Here is a 24,062-nt window from a genome sequence, read left to right on the forward strand (position 1 = left end):
CTTCACTAGAGACCACTGTTCTTTCCGTAGGTCTCATGTGGAATGCGAAAGTGGCCCCCAACCCCCGACGCTCATACCTAATCCCCACCCCGAGTTAGTAGGTGGCCCTCCCATAGGGGTTAAAATACCTGTCTAGGGCATAGGCACTATAGTAAGGCTCTCTCTCACTCTCTCTCTCTCTCTCTCTCACACACTATCGTGGACCGTGATAATCCTTTACTGGCCTGTAGCACAGTCCGTACCGCAAATTTGAGGGTTGTAGTTATTAGCCGCGATAGCAGCCACACTAACACTGCGGCTGTTTCGCCACACACGATAAACTGGTTTCCGCTTTGCATATGCTCCGCCCCAACTCCGCCCCTGAATACCAAATTACTAATTTGCATTCGCAAATCGCGTTAACAGGTGTTAACGCGATTTGCGAATTTATCGCAGGCGGTAAACTGCTTGGAAAATGAGGCCCAAAGATTGCTAAATCTGGTCATTTCCTTGATGCGTGGTTGTTTTAAAATTGTCCAACTTTCACGAGTAAGTCCTACTTCACGTGTGTATACAGGTAGGAAAAGTACATGCATTCAAAGCATTGATAATTTGGTTGTATGTATTTACGCATAAGCCTACATACGGGTGTATGTTGTGAGATAGAGATAGTCATACTGTATAAAATGTGCATATATTGTGCATATATTGTTATTGTTGAGAATGTAAACCGAATTGATCAATAATTCTGTTATTGGAAAGTCGGTATAGAAAAAAATGCTAAATAAATAAATAATAAATATATCATTTGTGTGGGTAATAAAATACTTGCCTACATCTGCTCTTGGCTATATGTGAGAGTATATGCCGCTGCATGCATTTGTCTGAAAGTTGTCCTCCCTGACTTCTCTTAAGAGAGGAGCTAAACTGGAAAGGACTTACGGTCTATTACATCCATCGCTCCCATCCAAGGATGGCAGATAACCCAAGTGCAGACTGACTGAGTTGTGTGTAATGAGTTTATGAACAGAGGCAATTTTGTAAATGAAAAAAAAGGTAGTGGGTTGGCAGCCTCCACCTTCTCTGGTTTCCATTGAGGGAAAGGAAGCAAAATTCAACAGAATTTTGGGTTGCTGACTGGCTGAAAATCACCGCAGATTATGACTTTCAAAAGGATGATTGAAATATCAAAGAGAGGTCTAATGGAGCTTAATCAGCAATATTCCTGAGCAGGTTACCATATGTATATCATGGCTCACCTCAAGATGCAAAACCTTTACCCTGCTCTCCTAAAGTAATCCTGCTTTCCCTTTTTATGACACATGCACTGTGCTTATTTCTCCTTCCAATCCTTGAAAAGTATTGCACAGATTCACTTCTTCTCTGTGAAAAAAAACCCAAACAATACTTCCTCCCGGCCCTCTCCAATCCTATTTGCTCCCCTGCTTCATTCATACTCCTGGGTCATCATTAGAACCAGTAATTTAGCATTATTCACTCATTAGTCTAGCACAGGGCTTGGCAACGCCTGGCATACATTCTGCATGGTGACGGGTGAGCACATTCAGCCAGTACACCAACCGCAGAATGCTGAGGCCACGAGAGATCAGCACCACTAAACCTCTAACTCTGAAAATACTTGCAGTTGCAGCACCAGACAGGTGGGTGGCATGCTGGGTGGGCAAGGGTTATGCAGCACAGAGGCAGGTGTTCAGAATTTTGGCAGGAGGAACTCCCTCTTCAGCACAGCAACAACCGTTAAGAAGATGTTGCAGGTCTTTTTTGGCGCTTTGCTAAAAAAATGTTGACGACACATCCTCCCCAGTCTGGAGGCTCCCATAAGGATTCTTAGGAATAAACAGATTTTTTTTTCTTAGACTCACAATCAGCTTTTCTTAATAGTCTTAAATTTGATCTTCATTTTATTTTCTCCATCCCTACTTCATACTTTGAATATTGGAAATAAGTAAATTAAATAGGGCCAGATTTTAGTACCTACGCACGGGCATAGATTTGCGCACGCAACCCGGCGCGCACAAATCTACGCCCGATTTTATAACATGCGCGCGCAGCCGCACGCATGTTATAAAATCCGGGGTCGGTGCACGCAAGGGGTGCATGCTTGTGCACTTTGCGCACGCCGAGCCCTAGGGGAGCCCCGATGGCTTTCCCTGTTCCCTCCGAGGCCGCTCCGAAATCAGAGCGGCCTCGGAGGAAACTTTCCTTCCGCCCCCACCTTCCTCTCCCTAACTGTTAGGAGTTAGCAGTCTGCTAGGGAGTTAGCAATCTGTTGTTATTTAGAAGAGTTGTAGGTGGATCCTTGGACCAGTGGCAGATGACCACGCCTCTGAGGGGAGGATCCTGAGAGGGACCACCGGTCAGGCTCAGAGTTTGGAGACAGACACACACTAGTTCTTTTATTAAATAGTATACTGAACCACCAGAGGTGGCAGTAGTGAGCTGGAATGCCCGGCTGGGCTGTAGTCCCTCAGATACTGGAACAGCGATCCCTGGAGGCTGAGCTGTAGAGAAACTGAAATATAGTGAGTAGGCAGGGTATGCAGAGTTCATGTACCGAACCTGATGGTAACACTCACACAATGTCTCATAGAAGCCCAGGAGCTGGAATGTATAGGCCCTCGAAGAGCGAGTACCTGGTTCCAGGGAAAGCTCTGAGAGAGTGATGGTAACTCACTGATGTTAGTTGGCAGTGATGACTTCCAGGCAGAAGAGAATACGGAGCAAGTCTGGGAACGAGGACCCTCGAGGAGCGAGTACCGGTTCCAGACTGTCACCTGAAAAACAAAGGATAGAGCGAGGCCCCCGAGGAGCGGGTACCCCTGGTAAGTCCGAGGAGGCAGAGTAGCTTAGGTAGAGTAACCCGAACCCTTGCTAACTCGATCTGTTAGCAAATTCTAAGACCTTATATATCGGTCGCGGGTGACGTCATCTCAGGGGGACGCCCCTGAGGTTTGCGCCATCGCCGGTACTTCAGTCGGGGCCGCGCCACACGCGCGCCCCTAGGCCTCCAGGAAACATGGCGGGTTGCAGCATCTAGCTGGTCCAGGGACGCCGGAGGACTTCGACAGAAGGACGCCGCGGCAACCAAACTTCCCGCGGGTGAAGAGGGAGGCACCAAAGAGGTAAGGAGGGCGGAGAGAGGGCTTTGGGAACCGACGGACACAACACTAATCCGCCCCCCAGCCCTACCTAAACCCCCTCTAACCTTTATTTTGGAAGTTGCGCGCGCCGGCCGAGTTCCAGCGCACGATCCCCCAGCACGGCCACTGTGCCAGAGGCCTCGGTCCCGCCCCGCCCCTTTCACAAAGCCCCGGGATATGCGCGCGTCGCCGGGCCTATGCAAAATAGGCTCGGCACACGTAGGGCTTTTAAAATCTGCCCCATAATGAATAAATAACATATTTACTTCAAAACAGAATTTTTGCACATGAGAATTTATTTGCATTGGTGCCAAGTTTCCACTCGTGAAGCCCTAATCTGACCTGTGGATCATAGCCTTTCTAGAGGCAAGGAGAGGTGCTAAAGCAAAAAAGTGGTTAGTGAATCCTTTGAAAAAGGCAACCAAAGATTGAGGTATCCATCAGATATTCTTATTAATCTCAGCATGTTATATTCCTTCAGGACTCAAAATCATATCTCATTAATTGACAAACTATACCAATGACAGGAACAGTTATTACTTAGGAGACGGAGTTGTGTATATTTTTAACTTTCTGTGTCACTTTTCCAAAACATTTTTTCCAAGAGACATGACTTGGGACAGGCCCTTTTGGAAAGGGAGATTGCTGTACCTTGTGGTTTATGTTTGAGTGGCTAACAACAAAATTCAGCGTGCATCTAAACTGGCCCCTCCTGTAGTGCTGCACAGTGTAGTCAAATAGTCTCGGCAATATCTAAAGTAGGACACTCATGATTGCTATGTATTTGGGTCATCTCAGGGAAAGGTTAAGAAAAAACTGTTGTGCTAAAGAGTGCATTTTCCTTTTGAAGTGTTACGCTGAAGGGGTTTGTTTTGATAATGGTCGTCTTCTTAACTGCAGGGTTGGGAGTATCCGTATAACTTAAGTCTTTACATCTTTACTAGCTTATTTTTTCTCTTAGTACACAACTTACAGTAAAGGGATTCATTTTCAAAGCCATTTACATACACATAACCAGCTTTATGTGCGTAAATGGCTTGTTAGAAAATTGAAAAACTAAACAAAATCTACTCAATCAACAGATGACAATGCACCAGTTCACAAAAAGGAGAACTGTGACCATCATAAAGAGTCCATAGATTGCACATATAATATGAGATTCATATATTTAAGTGCAACTGTCTATTATAATCATTGGTCAGAATATTTTTAAAAGACATTTTATAGTGTAAATTAAAAATATGTAAGCAATTTATCTCTAAAGAGAACTTTCAATGTCATATTTGAATTTGCGAAAATTCGGTCTCTCTTGTAGGCCAACACCAACTCAATGTTTAAAAAACTTTTAGAAGTGCACAATAATCTAACAATATTTTTATTTTCTTTAACCCTGACCATTTGAAGGAGTTCCTAGATAGCAGAAGGCAGAGTACTGCCAAAGAATAATATCTTTGGATCTAAGAGAAATAAGCTGTGATTGTAATAACCGCCTATCTGTTGCCTTGTTATGATTGCAAATTTGTTGTCTCCTTAATAGTGTTAGAAATTACTCTCCCACATTTCCTTTATCGGTCTGAGATGTGAAGTTTTGTGTTGAGGATCATGTTGATAATGTACTCCTGCCTTTATTACCTCTATGGACGTTTTGGTTGTAAAATTTCTTTCCATAATCTCAAACATGTTTTACACAAAGTGTAATCTTTATTTAAATATTGTAAAATGAAAAAAAAAAAAAAGAAGTGCACAATATGCATTCAATGCAAGTGCAGTTCTACCCATGCACAGCGCTCTGAATAATCTAAAGCTAGCGACTAAAATTTTTCAAAACACTGAGTCACTGTTGACCTACAAGAGAGACCGAATTTTTGCAAATTCAATTATGCCATTGAACATTCTCTTTAATGATAAGTTGCTTACATATGCACTGCTTTCAGTTTGGTCCATGGGGGGAACAAATGGTGGTTTGATTCCCATTATCTACAGGAACAAACACAGCTAAAAATACAGATTTGGTTTTAGTTAAGTGTTACCAGAGTAAGAAGCGTTTGGTTATGTTACAACACTGTCAGTAATTTATTTTTAAAATTTGATAATTTATAATTTGATCCTGAGTCTCACTACAATTGAGTTAAAGCAGCAAAACAATGTCAGTTATTGAAATACATATCCATGGGTATAGGGCATTTTGCCTTAAAGCATCTTAGTTTCTGTGCTATTGGCTGGCATTAGACCTCTGCTGGATCCTATCAGAGAGTAGCATACGGAAAATCAGTCCTCTGATAGGATCTGGAGTCCCCAGGGAAAGGAAAACACATCCCTGGAGAATTCTGGGTCAGAGAAGAAAACTGTAAGTTATTTTTTTTTTTTAGCTTTCTTAAGTAGACCCAGAGAAAACTTATTTTTGCTAAAGGCATAACCTGATGACAGCATCATGGATATGACGTTCAATGCAAAAACTAAAACATTTCAAGGATCGAGAAAGAGCAGATGTTTCAGTATTTATTAGTAAGAGATAATTTTATCTGCTATGAAATCACAGCACACGGTTAACTTTCTTAATGTGTAGCTTTTTTTTGAGGGGGGGTGGGGGGCTTTGGCAATACAGTCACTGTAGCGATGCCAACAAAGCAAAAACTGAATTGAGAGCGAGAAAAGTTTCTCCCATGCTTTTGTACCAACCCTCTGGTAATTTCAGCTGGATTGTCCCCTATGTGTTTATGTAGTGCTGTCCATTTAGCGAGCGATGGCCTCTTGTTGATGAAGGCACCAATCAGCTAAACATGGTGCCAATAAAACCAATAGGACTAGCTTTGGTTGCCACTGCCAACACTTCCCACATCTATCTGAAACTTTCAAGTGGCCTGTGTTTCTGTTCCCAGGATGCACCAGGACACACACAATGCTTTACTACTCTTTAGAATGTCTACATTTTTTTTATTGCTAACAGTTAATTTTATATTTGAAGCTCGAATATGAAGCCATAAGTCTATATCAAAGAATGCTTCAGCCTGTTAAAGTCTTTAACGCTGCTTTTTTCAACATTCCTCTTCAGATAGGGTTTGGTATTTATGTCACCTTCACAGTGCTGTGCGAGGTAAATTCAAGGGGTTAAAATCTCCCTGACCCACATTCAGTTTGAGCATAAGGAGGCCACATGATCAAGCCCTTTGAGAGAAATTTGGTGTTGTGGTATGCCATGTTTTCTGGGGTCCCATCCCCTTCAGATAATCCACTTGAGATGTATTCACATTAGGCATAATTATGCCTTAGCATTATTGCAAACCTAAACAAAAAAAATGACATTTTGCCAACTGCTATTTGATGACAAATGATATGAATACTTTTTTCCCCCTAATGCCAGTACTGAATAATTTACTGTCGTATTCCTAAAGTGCTTTGTTTGTTAATAGCTAGCTTGCACTTATGAGACTTGTATTCATTACTCAAATTTATTGACTTTTGAATTCAATTTCTGCAAATACTTGGGTAACTTTATTTATATAGACACTCCATTCAGTTATGAATTTTTTTCTAAAAATATTGTAATTTTGGGGTCCAGGTACAACTGAGGCTTCATTATCTCACGCTCATCAGACCTGTATTTGAGTACAGTAGAGGAGGAAAGAATGAGGTCTCTGGGTCTTCAGTTTGTGCACTAATCACTACCCTATGCTGCTATAAAAAGGGAAGTTTGGTTAGTCTTAAGTATAACTTCTCTTCTTTCTTTTTCTTTGCAGTATGTAGCGTTTGCATCTCTCTTCTTCATCTTGGTCTCCATCACTACCTTCTGCCTCGAGACCCATGAGAGATTTAACCCTATTGTGAACAAAACAGAGATTGAGACCACTGGGAATGAGACCCAGGTGCGTATCTACAAGGAATCCGAGACTGAAGCCTTCCTGACCTACATCGAAGGTGTCTGTGTGGTCTGGTTTACATTTGAGTTCCTGATGAGGATAACCTTCTGCCCAAACAAGGTGGAATTTATCAAAAACTCTTTGAACATCATTGACTTTGTGGCCATTCTGCCTTTCTATCTGGAGGTTGGACTAAGTGGCCTGTCTTCCAAAGCTGCTAAGGACGTTTTGGGCTTCCTGCGAGTAGTCCGGTTTGTGCGAATCCTGCGAATTTTCAAGCTCACCCGTCATTTTGTAGGTCTGAGGGTTCTGGGACATACCCTCCGTGCCAGTACAAATGAATTCTTGCTGCTCATCATTTTCTTGGCATTGGGCGTCTTAATCTTTGCCACGATGATCTACTATGCTGAGAGAATAGGTGCTAATCCCAAAGATCCTAGTGCCAGTGAACACACTCACTTTAAAAATATCCCTATTGGCTTCTGGTGGGCTGTTGTCACCATGACCACCCTGGGCTACGGAGACATGTATCCTCAGACTTGGTCAGGTATGCTGGTTGGGGCGCTTTGCGCTCTTGCAGGTGTACTGACCATTGCCATGCCTGTCCCTGTCATTGTGAACAATTTTGGAATGTATTACTCCTTAGCCATGGCTAAGCAGAAGCTACCAAAGAAAAAAAAGAAGCATATCCCAAGACCACCTCAGCTGGGATCCCCCAATTATTGTAAATCTGTCGTAAACTCTCCACACCACAGTACTCAGAGCGACACATGCCCGCTTGCCCAAGAAGAGATTTTAGAAATTAACAGAGCAGGTAGGAAACCTCTTAGAGGAATGTCCATCTGACTTTTAACCACCACCCCCTTGTAGTGATTTAAGAATCAGTCAGACTGTTTTCTTAGCGCAATGGGTAGCACATTTATCCATTACAGTCCCATATCACACGCTGAATGTGTGTGAAGTTGAAACTTAGGTTTCAGGGACAAAGTGAAATGGAGCAGGGAAGACTGACCAGCAAAGTTAAGAATGAGAGCATTCTCTGTGGGAGACCTACTTTTTTTTTTTTTTTTGTTCCCAGTGGTTAGAGGGATACATTGTTTCAGGAGATTCCGAAGATCAATTACATCTTTGGTGGATGAGCGTTTAGAATTCCGCAGCTCTGGTCATGGACTATAAAGCATCTTGGGTGCTCTTGGGAGCATAATGCTTCATAGCAATAGGAGCCTTGCTTACTGCTCCTTCATAGATTACTGACGGAATGGGGTTGGAATTCTGAAAAAGTCAGATATTTTTTGTTCCAACTGCTGCCAGGCAGCTGTTAAGAGGAAGAGATTGTGCAAGTGATTTGAAAAAGGAAATGTACCCTAGTGTGTTAAAGGGACGACTACACCAACAATCATTCGTAAGACAACCCCATCTTGTGCAGATGTCTAACTGCAAAGTAGAATTGTAGCCTAAATTCCTGACACAGCACAAACTACTCACTAGCAGCTAAATCCTAGATGCAATGTAGGCAAAAAAACAAACCAACCCAACTTATTCCATAGCATGCTAAATCAACCCACTATACAGTATATTACAATATAGAATTTAGCATTTATAGTGTGAAACGTTTTTGAACAAGCTTAAAACGTATATACTTTCCTGAAAAGCGTGGGTTGAGGAGCTACAGCTCTTTCAGTTTTCTATCCTTAAAGGTTAACTGTTAAAAAGGGGGCAGTATTTGGTCATTGCAACCAGACATGTATATCACAGCCATGAGTGACAATTTCATAAGAGGGCATTCTGTGTGTTTAGAGAAATTAATGTCAAAGCAATATGAGCAAACCCAGCCAGTATACAAACTGATTTCACGCTAATTCTATTTGGAAAAGCAAAATACTAGTTACCATGGAATATATTGTAATATTCCATGGCTAGTGGTCAGTTATGGGATTATCTCAGTTTTATGAGAATCCACATTCAGCACATAACGTATTGGGGCTCTGATCTGATGATTTAAACCCCATAATCTACCTCTATCCATGGAATATCATCTGCTTATTCTATGGAAATAGTAATTTAAAAATAAATAATCACACTGAAAACTATGCCATTGCCAATACAATTTTAGTATATTGATCAATATCTGCTAAAGCCTACTTGTACCAGCTTTACAACATGCATGTATGTTTTAAAGTTGATAGCTATTTCCCACGGTACAAAGGGGATGACAATATATTTACTGTTGTACCACCAGCAGAAATCCTGTGAGATGTGAAAAGAAATACAATAATTGACAAAACTCACAATATGATGAATTGATGTTACAGAGACAGAGAACTATCATTCCTAGATGAAATATTTTATACTCATTTCATAGACCTGCACAAAGTGCACATTGATCTCACTGGAGATAAAACAAAGAAATAACCTGTTCTGTTTTAGGCCTCCATTCTGCGTACAAATAATTCTGCAGAGGAGTAAAATCTCCATCAGGCAGAGTTGAAAATCTTTGTTCGCAGCATGAACAATAGGCTGAATAATTGCAGATATTTCACCTTTTACAAACTGCTCAGGACTTATGCAGAACTGAGGCCTTTAAGAATGACCAAGCTGATTATGGATTAATTAATTGAACAATTTAATAGTTCAACTGAAAAAAAAATATAGGGTAAGTACAATATGTAAAGTCCATAATGTTTTTTTGTTTTTTTTTTTAATAAACACTTACCTTCTTACTTTGGTTCAAAACTCTGACATCCTGTCAAGCATATCGCAATCCATCTGATAGACTGTCTCATTAACTCACTTCATTGCACGCATCTGTATTCATTCAATGCATTCTTTTTGCAAATTCTTAGCACAAACTTATCTCCAGCCAAGGAAACCCTACTTTTTTGTGATGTCCTTATTATGCTGATTTACTCTTGCAAAGTCATGAGTAACAGATTACTGATCGCTAAACCAGAAAAGTAATCAGATTAGAATAACAGAAAAATTGGTTCAGACACACAATTTGTCAGAGGTTTGATTGGCTATAGAAAACTGATGACTAGGTTAGAGCATAATCTTGCATTATTTATTTGCAGAGCGACACCAGCACGCGCTATGTTGTACAAGGGGAGGTCCCGTTACAATACTGTATAGAGCTCACTATCTTTAGCACAGGAAGGTCAGGCTCAACACCACACAATGGGGCTTATTCAATCTAAGATAATTTCCGTTGGCACAGACTGGGAAACGCTCTTTTTGAATAAAGCCCAATGACAATTTCACTGAGCTATACTCCAGCAACTTTGAGCCTATGGTATTGCCCCCCCGGAGAATAATCGGTTACAGATTAGAAATATAATCACTTACCAGCTAGCTCGGAAAATTCATCGGTTCCATATTACTTTTCCAAACTATAACTTGCTTTTTCACTAATTATTCTTGCATCAAATCCGGGGTACATGAGCAGAAAGAGTTTTTGCTAGAGAAGGCGGAAACTCCTCGCAAAGCACAACAAAACCATGCATTATTAGCCAAGATAATGTGACTTGCTGCACCACCAGTAGCGCACCCAGTCAGCTATGAAATTCTTTATCCAGTTTATGAGGCATTTATCTCAGCTGGTAAAATGCACACCATCATTGTCGCATCACCTAGTTGCAGGGGCCTGGGAATGAACAACTGCACCCCCACAGTGGAAGTCATCATTCAGTGTGAAGGCAACTTGTAATTTACATATTTAGGATGCTCTTAAATAGCACTGTTGCCGTTGCAACAACAATCCGATAATAAAGATGCTAAAAGCATACACTGCAGTGATAACACAGGAAAAGACAGTACCAAGAATGTCTCTGCTGTCAATGCTGTGCAGAGTCCATTAGCATGCCCCTTGTATCAATTTGATACAAAAAGTTTTTATTGCAGACTTATCACCGTACATCCTAGATATCTAAATTAGTGATAAGTCCTTATGTAAAGAGAAAGTTTATGTTCCAGACAGTATGCAGGGGAAGTCATCTGAAAACAAGAGAGCTAGCCCTTCTGCTGACAATACACACTAAGCATTAGCAGCACTACATTAAAAGTTCTGAAATGCATCAATCACCCACCATCAAATACCACCAAGCTCAGCTTTAGTCTTGCTCCTTTCCTGGGTGGCCTTTCAGCAGTCACTGCCTGCGACTCGGGCTTCAGCTTACCCCATGGGCATCCTGCCCCTCCCCACAGCAGAGGCAGTACGAGCTGGGTCCCTGGGGAAATGCCTGCTATGGGACACCCACAGCGTGGGTGGGGGTAGCAGAAGGTACTGCTGCTTATTCGTCTGAATCAGCACATGAAAACCAGAAGCAAAATCCAATCCTGCAGCCACCATGATACTGGGAGAGCTGTCTTATTTGAGTAGGTGAAGGCCTGACCTGAAATGAAAGCTCTGCCCGGCCGTACTGTGCAGTATTTCAAAATTTAACATGCTGAGTATCAAAAGTTTTACTTTTTGGGTCAGGAAATACCTCAGGCAGTTCTCACCACAGTCCTATTGAATTAATGTTTTAACCATGACAGAAAGAGGGTGGCAGATTATAGTGCGCTCACCGAATCTGACTGGGCTGTATTGGCTATAATGTCACAAATGACATTCACACTGCATAAATTAGATTCCATATCATTTGCTGTTGCAAGCAAAACAAAGAGATGAAAAATGGGTATTCCCAGGGGATCAGGTGAACTGCTATATATTTATTTTCAAAACTGGGGACCCGACTGTAAAATTCTGATTGGCCTGGTAAGTATCACTGCTTGCTGCCTGTGCTCTTTAAACATCCTCTAGTCTACGCTATATTTTTTTTTTATTAGGAAATGCGATACTTTTAAGGAAATAAAAATTATAAACCAAAATATATAGAACATAATTTAAACAGAAAAAGAAAACATTTTTTTAATGTTTATAAGATTTTAAACTTGGTACAGTACAATCCTTGTTCTATTTGTTTACCAAATCAGTTTACACGTTGGTTTAAAACCAGGTCTGGTCCGGTGACTCGGTGGCGGGGCCGCATGCTGCCTTGCAGAGGACCTGGGTTTGATTCTGGGCCCTGCTGGCGCTGGGAGGCAGAATTCTTGGCCGTCGGGTGAGGAGGGGGGTGGATGGGGAAAGGGATCCCCCAACCATTGGCTCAAGGCCTTTGCTTCTGCATGTTAGAAGGAGCTCCAGTTCATGACCCTTGATTGCTGCTGCTACTGCAATGGCTTGGCTAAGTATGTTGACAGCGGATATAGACATCGGAGGGAAAACATTGGATAGTTGCAAATGACCGTTCATGGTAGTACCATGTCCCAGAGGAGACTGGTTCCATTTGAGCTGGATGCCCAAAAGAGCAAGACCTCATAAATACCAGAAAAAAACAAACACATTTAGCTTCAAAATGAATGGTCTTTAATGATTAAGGAAAGCATTCCAAACTAGTTTGAAACTGGTTTCAAACTCACTGGGAGAAAGCAAATTGAGGAGTGTACTGTATATATTCCAAGTCTTATTTTATTTTTATCACAAAATATTTTCTGCAGTTCCTTTTGGAGACATTTGCATGATTATAAAAAATGACTGATTCTTATTTATATATTATGTCTCTTGAGGAGCTGTCAAGCAAGCAGGAATGCTTCTCCCAAATATGTCTTTCAAAATTGTATTTTCCATTGATAATGAAAATAGATACTGGAAAAACTCTCTCTCTATTTTGTTCCAATTTTACCACCACAGCGGAGGCAGAGAGGAAGGGAGGAGAACTGAAGAATACAGACCTAAATCTATTCTGTAAGTCTGACAAGTGTGTTCCTGAGCCAGGAACATTCCTCATAATATTTGCTAGCCTACAGAAGACTTTGATGCATAAAAACCTGCAAGGGCTACCAGATTTCCAAGTGGTGCCTTACACATTCCTATGTGGACTTAGCAGTCTGGCGGCACTTTTACAAGCCCCAGAGGGATTGTAAAAACTTTGGGGACAGTTAGGTAAAATTAGGCCTTCAATCGGGCTTTCCTTTTGAATATCTGCTTTTGCGATATTCAGACTGTCCACCTCGGGTCAAAGACCGACTGTACCTTTTTAGCTGTGGGATTCATATCAATTTGCAAAGAAAAGTGTGCGAGCTTTCATTGTGAAACTTGCTGTGCGTACAAAGTAGTCACAGACATTTTGTACCTGCTTTTTGTGTGAATACTTTTTTTTCCAAGGAAAATAACATGCGTAGAGTTGAAAATACAGTTTACGTGCGTTATTTCCCATGCCCAACCGCCTTCCCCAGAACACCTCTGCTAAATGCATCTAAAAATATGCCGTGGTGTCCCACCATGCACATGCTTTTAGCCTTATTGTGGGATGGCAATTTTCAGATGGCCGACTTACGTGCACAAATCACTATTCGCCCATGTAAACGGCCATTGTTTAACTTGTACCAACCTAGAAGTGGAATATTTTCACTTCTTGACTGCAGACGGTAGGATGGGCACGAACACCCATCTTTAACATGTTTAGGTGGCACATTTTCAAGCCAACTGGGGGAGAAATGCATTGGAATAGGAAACTGGTCATTTTTTAGGTCTGGTGAAAGGGAGCCTTGTGTGGAGGCTCTCAAATTTTCTTTTTTGTTGACTTTCGAAAACAAAAGCCAGCAAAAAAACTTTGAAACAGTTTTTTTTCTTTTTGTTTTCAATGAAATGCAGGTGTTTTCATTGCTTTTTTTTTTTTTTCATTTTGGTTAAAAAGAAAGTGCACACTCCTCATTTAGGAACCGAGTGCACTGTTCATTGTCATCGTGCACTCTGTAGAAAAACTCACACAGTTGACTATGAACTTAAATAATTGCATCATCAGGCCAGCTGCCTCATTTTCATATGGAAATGAGAATGGGATTCCTGTCTTCTGACTGACAAATGGCAGAGGACATTAATGGCCATGAAGAAAATGTAGTCTTTTGGTGATGCTCAGAGAAAGGAGGGGACCACAAGAGGAATGAAAAATTGCATTTCAAAGAGCAATAATTGCTTTGAGTCCAGGGCATCAGCTGCACTAAGTGTTGTCCCAGCACAAGACCATTAGTGATTGCAGTATAATTAATATTTAATTTAATTCAGGGCTCCCAGGAATTAGAGTTTCCACTATCAATCCTTATAGAAAACATTTTGGCACATTGCACAGAGAAATCCCCACCCTACATGACCACTAAACCCTGGTCCTTTAGGACGTGTTTTTGGAAGCCCGATCCTGTGAAAAACCTTGGCCGTCCTGGGCCAGGGTGATTTGTGGAACAGGCTATGATACTGGGGGAAGTCAATGGGGAGGGGGGGGGGGTGCTGCTGAGTGCTATTCAAATCATGTATAAAGACTTTGACAACGGCAGGAGCCTTGCCTCGGGCCACAGGAGACTCAAGCATGAGTTTTCGGATCGATGGGGGCTGGGGCAGGCATCAAGTACGACAACGAGACAATTTACAGCAGGATGCCGGGGAGGGAGGAAAAATGCCAAGCCCTGCTGCTTTAAGGAGCAAGGCTGTGAGTCTCTCCCTCCGGCCATCGTAACAAGCGAGGGCACATGTGCCACCCGGGCTAGATTATAGTGCAAAAAGGCAAAAAAAAAAAAAAAAAAAATGGGGATAAACAGAAATAATTTTAAAAAAAGAACATTCAGTCAAACAACACAAAAACGCTTTCTCTCTCTAAAGTGCATGCATGCCAGCTATTTCTAGAACCATAAAACAACACTATAGCAACAATCCCAGTCAAAACATCTTCCTACTGTGACACCTGGCACCTGAAGTAACAAGGCTTCTCCCTCCCCCTCTCCCCCCCCCATTCTGTATCTATGAGAAAACATCTAGTAAATTGGGCCCAGAGGGCAGGATCAGTTACAGCAATGCCAACTGTTTCGAAAACTACATCGGACTGCCAAAATGCAGCCCTGACCCGCACCCCCCACCTTAGATGACCCTCTAAAGTTAGTCATTTAAGATACTTGAACGTACAGCAGGGGTATCTGTGGTGGTGGGTTCCTGCCCGCTCTGCTGGGCCTGGTGAGGCACTCTTTGCTATCATAAAGCAATTCAAGCAGGGATTCCCAGGGTGGCTGCTAAAACAGACAGATTGCATGCCTCAGTTATATTACTAGCCATCTAAGTGCAGACTTTAGCGTGTACATTTCCAGTAACTCCTGTACTTTTTAACCGACACAAAACAAGTTGATTTTATAATAGAAGGTGCCTGTATATATTGTGTTTGAATATTAGATTGCTGGGCGGCTAAAAGTAGACACATTCATAGAAACATAGAAACGACGGCAGCCCAGCAAGCTTATGCCAGTATCTGCTGCACTGTGCAGGTTACCCCCGTGCTTATCAGTTTACCAGTCTGTAAAGGTCAGGGCCCTCCGATGCTGTTTGAATCAGATTTCCCTTAACCCCTGCCGTGAAAGCAGAGAGCAATGTTGGAGCTGCATCAAAAGTATCAGGCTTAGTGATGAAGGGCAGTAAGCGCCACATCAGCAAGTTACCCCCATGTTTTTTTTGTTTCCCCAAACCGTAAAAGTCGGGACCCTCGTTGCTTGCCGTCTGAATCCAATTCCCCTTTTCCCACTGCCATTGAAGCAGAGAGCAATGATGGAGTTTCATTATCAGTATGAAGGCTTATTTGTTAAGGGTGGTAACCGCTGCACTAGCAAGTTACCCCCATGCACTCTTTTCTTCATTCCCATCCTCTAGCCTTTAGGGATCCGCAGTGTTTATCCCATGCCCCTTTGAAATACTTCACTGTTTTATTGTCTTCACCACCTCCTCCAGAAGGGCATGCCAGGCATCCAGCACCCTCTCCGTGAAGAAATATTTCCTGACGCTGGTTCTGAGTCATCCTCCCTGGAGTTTCATTTTGTGACCCCCTAGTTCTATAGATTTCTTTCCAACGGAAAAGATTTGATGATTGAGCATCATTAAAACCTTTCAGATATCTGAAAGTTAAGTTAGTGGCACGCTTGCTACACGTGTGTATAAAAAACAATCAAGAGGAGGGTATTTTAAAACAGTCCACATTGGGCTAAAGTCTATGTGTAGAAAGCTCATGCAGACTGTAGCCTGAATTTTGGAAGTGGATTTATGTGCCCAAGTCCACTTTGAATATTAGGGAGTGTGAGTCCTCTGATATTCGCTCACTCATTTACACTTGGCTCCTGAAAATTAAAAGAAGGCACATAATGGTTTGCCTGTACCAACCTCACTCCCCCTACACCCCAGAGCTTGCCTCCTCCTAGTGCACTTAAAACTGTGTGCAAAATGACTTCTGTGCATACTTTGGTGCCCATAACACCCCTGGGCGGTTTCTAAAAGCCCATGTAGTTATCCATGTGAATCCTTTGCGTATATAAAGGTGAATTTTAAAAGCTGGGCGTGTGCCAATAATCGGGAGATGTGCGCGCATGTAGGATATGTGTGCGTCTCCCTGAATTTAAAAACTACCTACATGCGCGCACCATCTTCTGATGCATAAATATCTCACTTCCAACGAAAAAGGGGTATGGTGTGGGCGTTCTGGGGCAGGAGTAAGAGACGTGCGCGCAACTATCTGCACGCCTGGACACAAGCCCAGGTCCAGTGCCACGTAAGTTTGTTTCTGCTCTGGTGGAAGGTGTGAGGGGTTTAAGGGGTCTGGGGTAATTGGGGTAGTGCAGGCTAAAGAACCAGGGGCGCTTGGAGGACCTAGCTGGAGACTGGGAGAACTGGTGGACGAACTGGTGAAACTGGTCATGGCAGGAAATGCGCGCCTGTTCTAAAATCCCCCCACTTGCGAGGCTGAAACCCAGCTTTTAAACGGTTGTGCGTGCCCACTTGCAAAACTGGACGCACACATACGTGCTCCTAGGTTATTTTATAATATACGAGCATGTGTGCGTGCATGTTACAAAATGGCCGCAGCTCTGGGCGTGCACCCGCGTACTTGTTTGAAAGTTACTACCATTATTGTCAAAAGCCTCCAAAACCCCTCTTTCTGTACAGCTGAAAATACGTGCACACTTCCGGGCATCTAAAAAATCCTCTTATCTGGATACTTATCTAGGGATACTTAGAAAAAGTATCCCTAGATGGCTATCTTCCATGCAATCTTTTGAAAAGGTAGCTAAAATGCGCAGAGATACATAACAGAAAATCTGCAACACAATAGCTGGCACACGTTAATTACAAATTTGTTCCTGCATTTCATGGCAGTGTCACTTTGGTATGAATTTTTTTTTTTTAACATAATTCAAAACAATGACTCCCAGTTACTGCAATTTAATGCGATGTGTCACAGATTACTATGCAGCACATTCTGTTAAATTGTAAATGTACTCACTGTTTTTGTATTTCAGAGCTACCTGAGTGGGGGAAGCTGAAAAAAAAAAAGATCTATTAATGTACAGGCCTCAATTTTAAATTAAACCCATAGTATGCATTTTTTATACACTACTATAGATCAGTTGGGTTTTCAGGATATCCATATGCATGACATAAATTTGCATACGGTGCAAGCAGATCTATCTCATGCATGTTCATTATGGATATCCTGAAAACTTGATTGGATAGGGGTGTCCAGAGGACTGGGTTGGGAAGCACTGCTACAGGTGACGTCTGTCTTATTGACGTTATGTTTCTCAATGAAGATAAGCACTACAGATTCAGTTCTGAGTCCGTGCTACAGGAGAAGGAATAAATGTGTGGTGAAGGGCACTTGCTGGAAGAAACTATAGATGGTGACAGTAACTTGCTGAAGCAAAGGGCCTCTTGTCCCAGCTAATCTGACCAGTGATCCCGGTCTGTGCCCACTTTGCACTTGCCATGTTTCTGTGTGACTACTACCAGCTCCCACTTATAACTATTCCAACCATCCAAGCCTTTTTCTGTACAGACGTATTCCTTCACATTTCCCCTGAGCCTCGTGCCTTCCAACTGCACGTCATCAGCCTCTTGTCCCTGACCTTCTTACCCTCTCGTACTTCATTAAAGCTTCCTAGGTATCTGACTGTTTCGGTTATATCTCCTTTTGCCTTTGTTCAGTCATACACAGAGTGCATTCCCAGTTCCTTAAGCTTCTCTGTGTAAGGTTTGCAGGCCCTGGTACACGTTTGGCACTCTCCTCTGAACGGCTTCCAGCCTCTCAGTGTCCCTTAACTGCTGAGCATTAGTCCCTGTGGTGAGTTTTCAGCAGTGTCCTTCTGTTCCCTGCTGGTGCCACCTCTTACTTCCCTGAGTGTACAGTCAGCTTTCCCTCTTGCTTTATCATACTGATTGGTAAACCTTTATTTATTACACTTTTTAAACTGCTAATTTTAAATCTATTGTACTAAGTGGTGCACAATTAATATAGAAACCATCAATTTTCACAAACTAACAGAACATCACTAGAGAAGATCACTAGGACCCTATCAGGCTTAAAAGCCAGCTATTCTTACCCTTCTAAGTGGCTAGTATTTTCTTTGTGCCCCAGATGCATCGTTTTACACTTTTTCTGCACTGAGCATGTCAACGTTCTTCCATTACTTTAAAGTTGGCCTGCCTTTTTTCTATCACTCCTGGTGTGTCTATGTTGTTAGAGTTTTTTTTGTGTGTGTGTCATATATATATACACATGCACATTTTTCCATCAAATATCATACGAAGCAAACAGAAAAGGAATAAAATATCTGGGGAAAACATTTTTTGTTTCATTTCTTTTAACCGCCGCTGTCGCTCTGAACATACTAATAGACTTCTAATTAAACAATAGTGCACAGAAGTTGAGATTCCACTCATAAATGATTGCATTACTTTAAGTACCCAACAATCCCAGATATCACTTTCCTAGTTACGGGTTGCCAGGATGAACTGGCATTGCACCCAATCATTACAATGCTTCTGCAGCAGGGAGAGTAATAGAAAAATTGTATTCAGTTCCCAGGGGACTGTACCTGCACTGCACGTTTCATCTACAGAGTGTATAGATCAAATATCCCTCCAGCTGGCATCTATCAGAATAAAGTCTGGGGAGAATTAACCCCTGCATCACTTTCAAATGTGGATTGCAAGTTTGTTTCTTGCAAATTCCAAGTAGAGGATCAAAGTAAAATTTCAGAAAGCTAAAAAAAAAAATGCAGTAAATGGAAACTGTGTTCCCCCCCCCCCCCCCAAAATTGCCCAATAAAATGTTTAAAGTGTATTTTTTAAAACATCATTACATGACAACTGTGAAAAGGCAAGAGATAAATTATTTTAAATAAACTCTCTTCCTGACAAAGAGCAATATTTTTTTCATTTGCATCCCAAACGTTCTACTGGTTGGGTTTTCAGAATATTCAGAATGAATATGCATGAGATGAATTTGCATATGCTAATTTATCTCATGCATATTCGTTGAGGCCCGTATTCTGATGGTTTGTCCGGCTAAGTTAAGGAAATAGCTGGACAGACGTTTTTGAATTTTCTGCTGTCTTCACTGGCTGACTTATCTGGCTAAATTGTAATCTGGATAAAAACTTAAGTCAGGTAAGCTATAAGTGTTCCGAGGGCATTTCAGGGCGGGGATGACTTAGTTGGATAACTCCGATATTTAGAGTTATCCAGGAAGTTATCCAGGTAAGTTTGGTCATGCCACAAGGTAGTCAAAGTTATCCAGATAACTTTCATTAACCTGCATATATTCAGCAGAGAAGTCACCAAATATCCCAACTAATATCTGGATAACATCCCTGGATTGTCTGTGGCTGAACATTGACTTCATTGTGGACAGCCTGAAAAGCCAACTGGGGGGGGTCACCAGAGCAAATTTGGGAAGACCTGATGTAAAAGATCAATCAATCCATATTCAGTTTTTTGCCCTGCAATTTCCTCCTGGGCTTCTAGCTCAATTGGAATCAGCCTCTATTGGGCTACGGCACCATAAGCCTTCATGGGGGGGGGGGGGGGGGGGGAGGAGGAATTCCACTTTTTAAGATGATTCATCCCAACTCAGTCCTGCAATTACAGTGACAGTCCTTGGCCAAGGGCCACAAACTCTAGCTGCTGCAACACAGCCAAAGTGGACCCTAATTCAGGTCTCTACAGTAACTGACACCCCGAGACTCTCTACCTTCCCAGAAGCTGAAAAAGCTATCTTGGCAGCAACCCAGCCTCAAAAGCTCCAGATGCAGAAGGCCTAGCATGGGACTCAAACCTGAGGTCTCTTGCCTGACAGTGCACAGCACCACCACTGAGACAACTAATGCCAAGCAATTATTATTTTAAAATAAGAACAAAGGCATCTTTTCTCTTGGCCATATTCTTTACAGTGACCAAAAATAACCATTTATAGTACCAATCTATATTGTCAATAAATTGCAAGAAAATAAATAACTTGATTTTGTTGGCATATTATATCAAAGCCACCACCAGTACAGCTGATAAAAGTCCATCCAAGAGTGTCATAAATGCATTTGATGCTTCTTCAGCTATGGTTGTGGGGGTTTATCACACAAGAATCTAGATACAAATAAAGGGAAATGGGATTAAAAGAAAGACAGATACCTTCAGGCCATCTTTAGTGGTGGTGGTGGGAGAAATGAGGGGTTGGGTAAATTGGGGCAACTGTCCTGAACTCCAATGCTCAAGTCTCCTGTTTATATTGGTGCATTCAGGCCAGTGCCTTGCCCGATGATGGCCTGGCCCCACGCACCCGCCCCCAGGTTGCTGGTACAGAAGTGCAAGGGTAGGACCTGCATGCAGGTTGCACCTAGAGGAAGCTCTAGCCAGGGCTCTGGGGGGCCAGCCTTTACTAAAGGAACAGATAATGCCATGAGATTTAAATGATACTTCTCCTTCCATAAATTAACCTCATACCTTAGCAATTTCGTAAGTTTCATATTCCTTTTCTATTCACATCCTTCAAAAAGACAGCAAATTTCATCTGAATCTCCTAGTTTGAACTTGTTTTTTTTTAGATACCAAGTTTTCTTTGTAGTACTTAGGGAAAATGTTTCATAACCCTATTCTTCAATGCACTGAACTTTTGTACAAATGTACCCCATTACAGTACAACACCAAGGGACGAGATCTCCTTAGTAGCACTTTAACCATTCTGTAGAAATTTAAGTAGCTCTACAGCATCTAAAACTTCTTTAAGAATAAAATCACCATCTCTCAAACAGTAGTGGTCTATACTTATATGATTTTCTTTGCCCTTGAAAACAAAGACAATGCAAACATGTAAGAAAATGTAGTTGATGCAGTACTAGGAAAAGTGTATTCATTTTATATCACAATATACAGATAATCTAGTATACTGTATCTCACTGTTGGTACTGGTGTTGCAAAAATGGATGTCATAGTAGATGACATCTCAGGATGCATTATTTTCACAGTCCATATTCTGCTGCCATGTATTCATATACCTTTCTCTTTTGCATCTGTTGACAGAGCATGCAACACTGTAGCTATGACTTTAAACAATTTAAGAGGCCAAGGTACTAAAGTGCACGAATATTTTTGCAAGTTTAATGCACATTAAAAGTGCTGATAGCACACATAATCTAGTTTACGTACATTAACCTCTTTTAATGTGTGTTAATTATCTTATGAGTTTTAATGCAAGCATCTAAGTTAATGAGGTAATGAGATGCAAAACTATGCAAAAGAACTCATTCCCATTAGTACCCAAATAACACTCATTAAAACATGCAAAAGTGAACATAGACCAGTTAATGCAAAAAATTAAAGTACACCTTGAAGTAATATAGTTAAGTTTTTGCAATAACATCCATGTTAACATGCTAACTTTAATGCTAGTAAGGTAATGCAAAACTCATTTGCAAGTCATTAACATGGGTCACTAACGCAAACTAGTTAACACACTTTAGTACACTGGACTCCAAATGATTAGCATTCTTGGATGCTACCATATTGTTTTCTAACTACTGGCAGTGTTTAAAGTCATCCAAAATTATTAGTTCCGCCTTGTAAATAAAATACACACATCAAAATTTGTCTTAAACTTGGCTTTATTGAGTGTTAAAAGAAAAATGTTAATCATATGTTATATTACATTATTTCTGTAGATATCCAATATTATGATATCCTACAGGAAATGTCATAGTACATTTAGTAATATTTTATGGCACTACTATCCCATATCCTTATGGTTTGTCATGGTAAGCATTCTAAACATGCATTCCAATCATCAGTTCATTAAACTGCCATTCATATAGAAATCCATTTTTTTTTATCTTGAATACTTAAAAGCAAATCAAAATGATCAGCTTTGTGGACGCAGCCTTTTAGCATATGAGATCATTTGAATTTCTTCCCCTTTCCTCTCCTTGCAGCAGTGTAAGCACTGTGATCTGGGCAAATGTGCTACCTTTTCAACATCAATGTGCGACAGACAGACACGAGCCCTAATTAGACTTAAGTACAATAAAAACGGTTCTCAGTCTTTCAATAGGGCCTTCTGCTTATATGTTTGAAGATTCGAAACTGAATGGCGACGTGGCCAAGGCGGCGTTGGCAAATGAAGACTGTCCCCACATAGACCAGGCTCTATCGCCTGATGAGGGCCTGTCCTTTACCCGCTCTGTCACTCGGGAGAGAGATGGACCCTGCTTCCTCTTATCACCCGGGGACTATCCATGCCCGCCTGATGGAGGAATAAGAAAGGGTATGTAGATAAGGTCATGTAACCACATAGCTAGTGACCTACAGTAGTGCTTAGAGAAAAAAACATTAATTCTACAGGTTAGCTGAAAGTAGTGGGCTTGTTTTAGATACGCACTTACTTCTGAAACTAAATTATCTGGATGTCTGCATTTTCAGTTTTCAATCTGTTTCTTATAAGAAAATAAAAAGTAAGACTTTTAGCCACTGTGTGCAGCTGCACAAGCAGTTTAGTCTTCCATGTTCGCCTGTCCAGGGAGATTCAGCAAGGAATATCTGGGGACATCCTTGTCCTATTGCATGCTCAAAGGTATGCCTAACAATTATTTATGAAATACGCAAAGTTCACCTAGCTGGATAGCTCAAATACTGCAACATATCAATAGTGTGTATAACCAGGCTCAGAACAAAAATGAATTGAATTCTGGATTTGACTCATTTTGCCTACAGCTTATAGACTTTTCCAATTTTTTTTTTTTGTTGCCATGATAATGTAATTGCATAAAATCAGTTAAAAAAAGCTTCTCTTCCAAATGGAAGTCAATACAACAAGTATTGATTTGATTTATCACTATTAATTTATTAAAGTCTTCAACTGATTTCTTTTGGTACTGGTTGAAGAAGAAAAAGAGTGAAGTCGTTTGTACAAAAACTGTTTTGCATTAATAATGACTTCATGCAATAGGCTAAAGTAGATTAAGGCTTGGCCAAACATTTTAAACAAACATATATCAACCAGAAATATGGATATCTTTACCTATTTAAGATCAAAACTGCAGATGTGCGCATATTCACTAGTGGCAAATTAGCTAAGAGACACATAGCATTTAATCAGTGTCTATCACTGGTGTGTCGTATATAATATATTCAGTATTAAGACAAAATGCAATAACTGCATCATATAAACTATATGCTGTGGTTAGAATCCCCATGAGCCATTTATGACAGGCAGCAGTTTATATAGTAAAAACCGGTTGCAGTATATGGAATTATCATTTCTAAGCTATCATTAAAATAAATAGTTGAACCATAATTTACCTTTGTAGCAAAGTGTTTTACCTGATTCTGTACTGTTTGAGCATGGGACTCTTTCATTCAGATCAAACATGGAGTCCCAGTTCATCATGGGGTTCCTAGAAATGACACATCTTTGGTAGGAAGAATGTGCATTTCCCATGATGCACTGCTCCAGGAAGCATGTTCTCTACGGTGAATGAAAAGCAAAGAGTCCAGTTGGCTATAAAGTAATAAATGTCAGCATATTGTTGGCCCATTGGAAACATGTTGAGAGCATAATTGTTCCAGCTAAATACCATCCTGTGCATCTCTATGTAAACTTGCTGAGCTGTCTCTCTCATGCATGCTTGAAAGTGAAAATAAGGCTGCATGCAAAATGTTTTTTAAATGAAGTGAGCAAAT

The 24,062-nt window shown here is 41.2% G+C and overlaps 2 protein-coding genes across 11 annotated transcripts in view; one reads left to right on the forward strand and one right to left on the reverse strand.

Annotated features, from left to right (window-relative positions):
* The window catches only part of SERGEF (secretion regulating guanine nucleotide exchange factor), a 656,301-nt gene that overhangs the window by 400,171 nt on the left and 232,068 nt on the right, over window positions 1–24,062 (reverse strand). For all 7 annotated transcript variants that reach the window (XM_029582880.1, XM_029582884.1, XM_029582885.1 and 4 more), the window contains one exon: window positions 17,341–17,376. Coding sequence is in view for 4 of the 7 variants with exons in the window: in XM_029582884.1 (XP_029438744.1) it covers window positions 17,341–17,376 (36 nt within the window). In the remaining 3 variants the exon portion in view is untranslated. The remainder of the gene's footprint in view (window positions 1–17,340; window positions 17,377–24,062) is intronic.
* The window catches only part of KCNC1 (potassium voltage-gated channel subfamily C member 1), a 194,148-nt gene that overhangs the window by 168,387 nt on the left and 1,699 nt on the right, over window positions 1–24,062 (forward strand). Inside the window, exons 2-4 of one of the 4 annotated variants that reach the window (XM_029582871.1) lie at window positions 6,878–7,811; window positions 21,452–21,457; window positions 22,507–22,647. In XM_029582871.1, coding sequence (XP_029438731.1) covers window positions 6,878–7,811; window positions 21,452–21,457; window positions 22,507–22,647 — 1,081 coding nt within the window. Of the gene's footprint in view, window positions 1–6,877; window positions 7,812–21,451; window positions 21,458–22,458; window positions 22,648–24,062 lie in introns of all 4 variants that reach the window. The other 3 variants (XM_029582874.1, XM_029582872.1, XM_029582873.1) reach the window with 3 other exon arrangements.

This window comes from Rhinatrema bivittatum, chromosome 17 (genome assembly GCF_901001135.1).
Source record: "Rhinatrema bivittatum chromosome 17, aRhiBiv1.1, whole genome shotgun sequence".
NCBI classification, from domain to species: Eukaryota; Metazoa; Chordata; class Amphibia; order Gymnophiona; family Rhinatrematidae; genus Rhinatrema; species Rhinatrema bivittatum.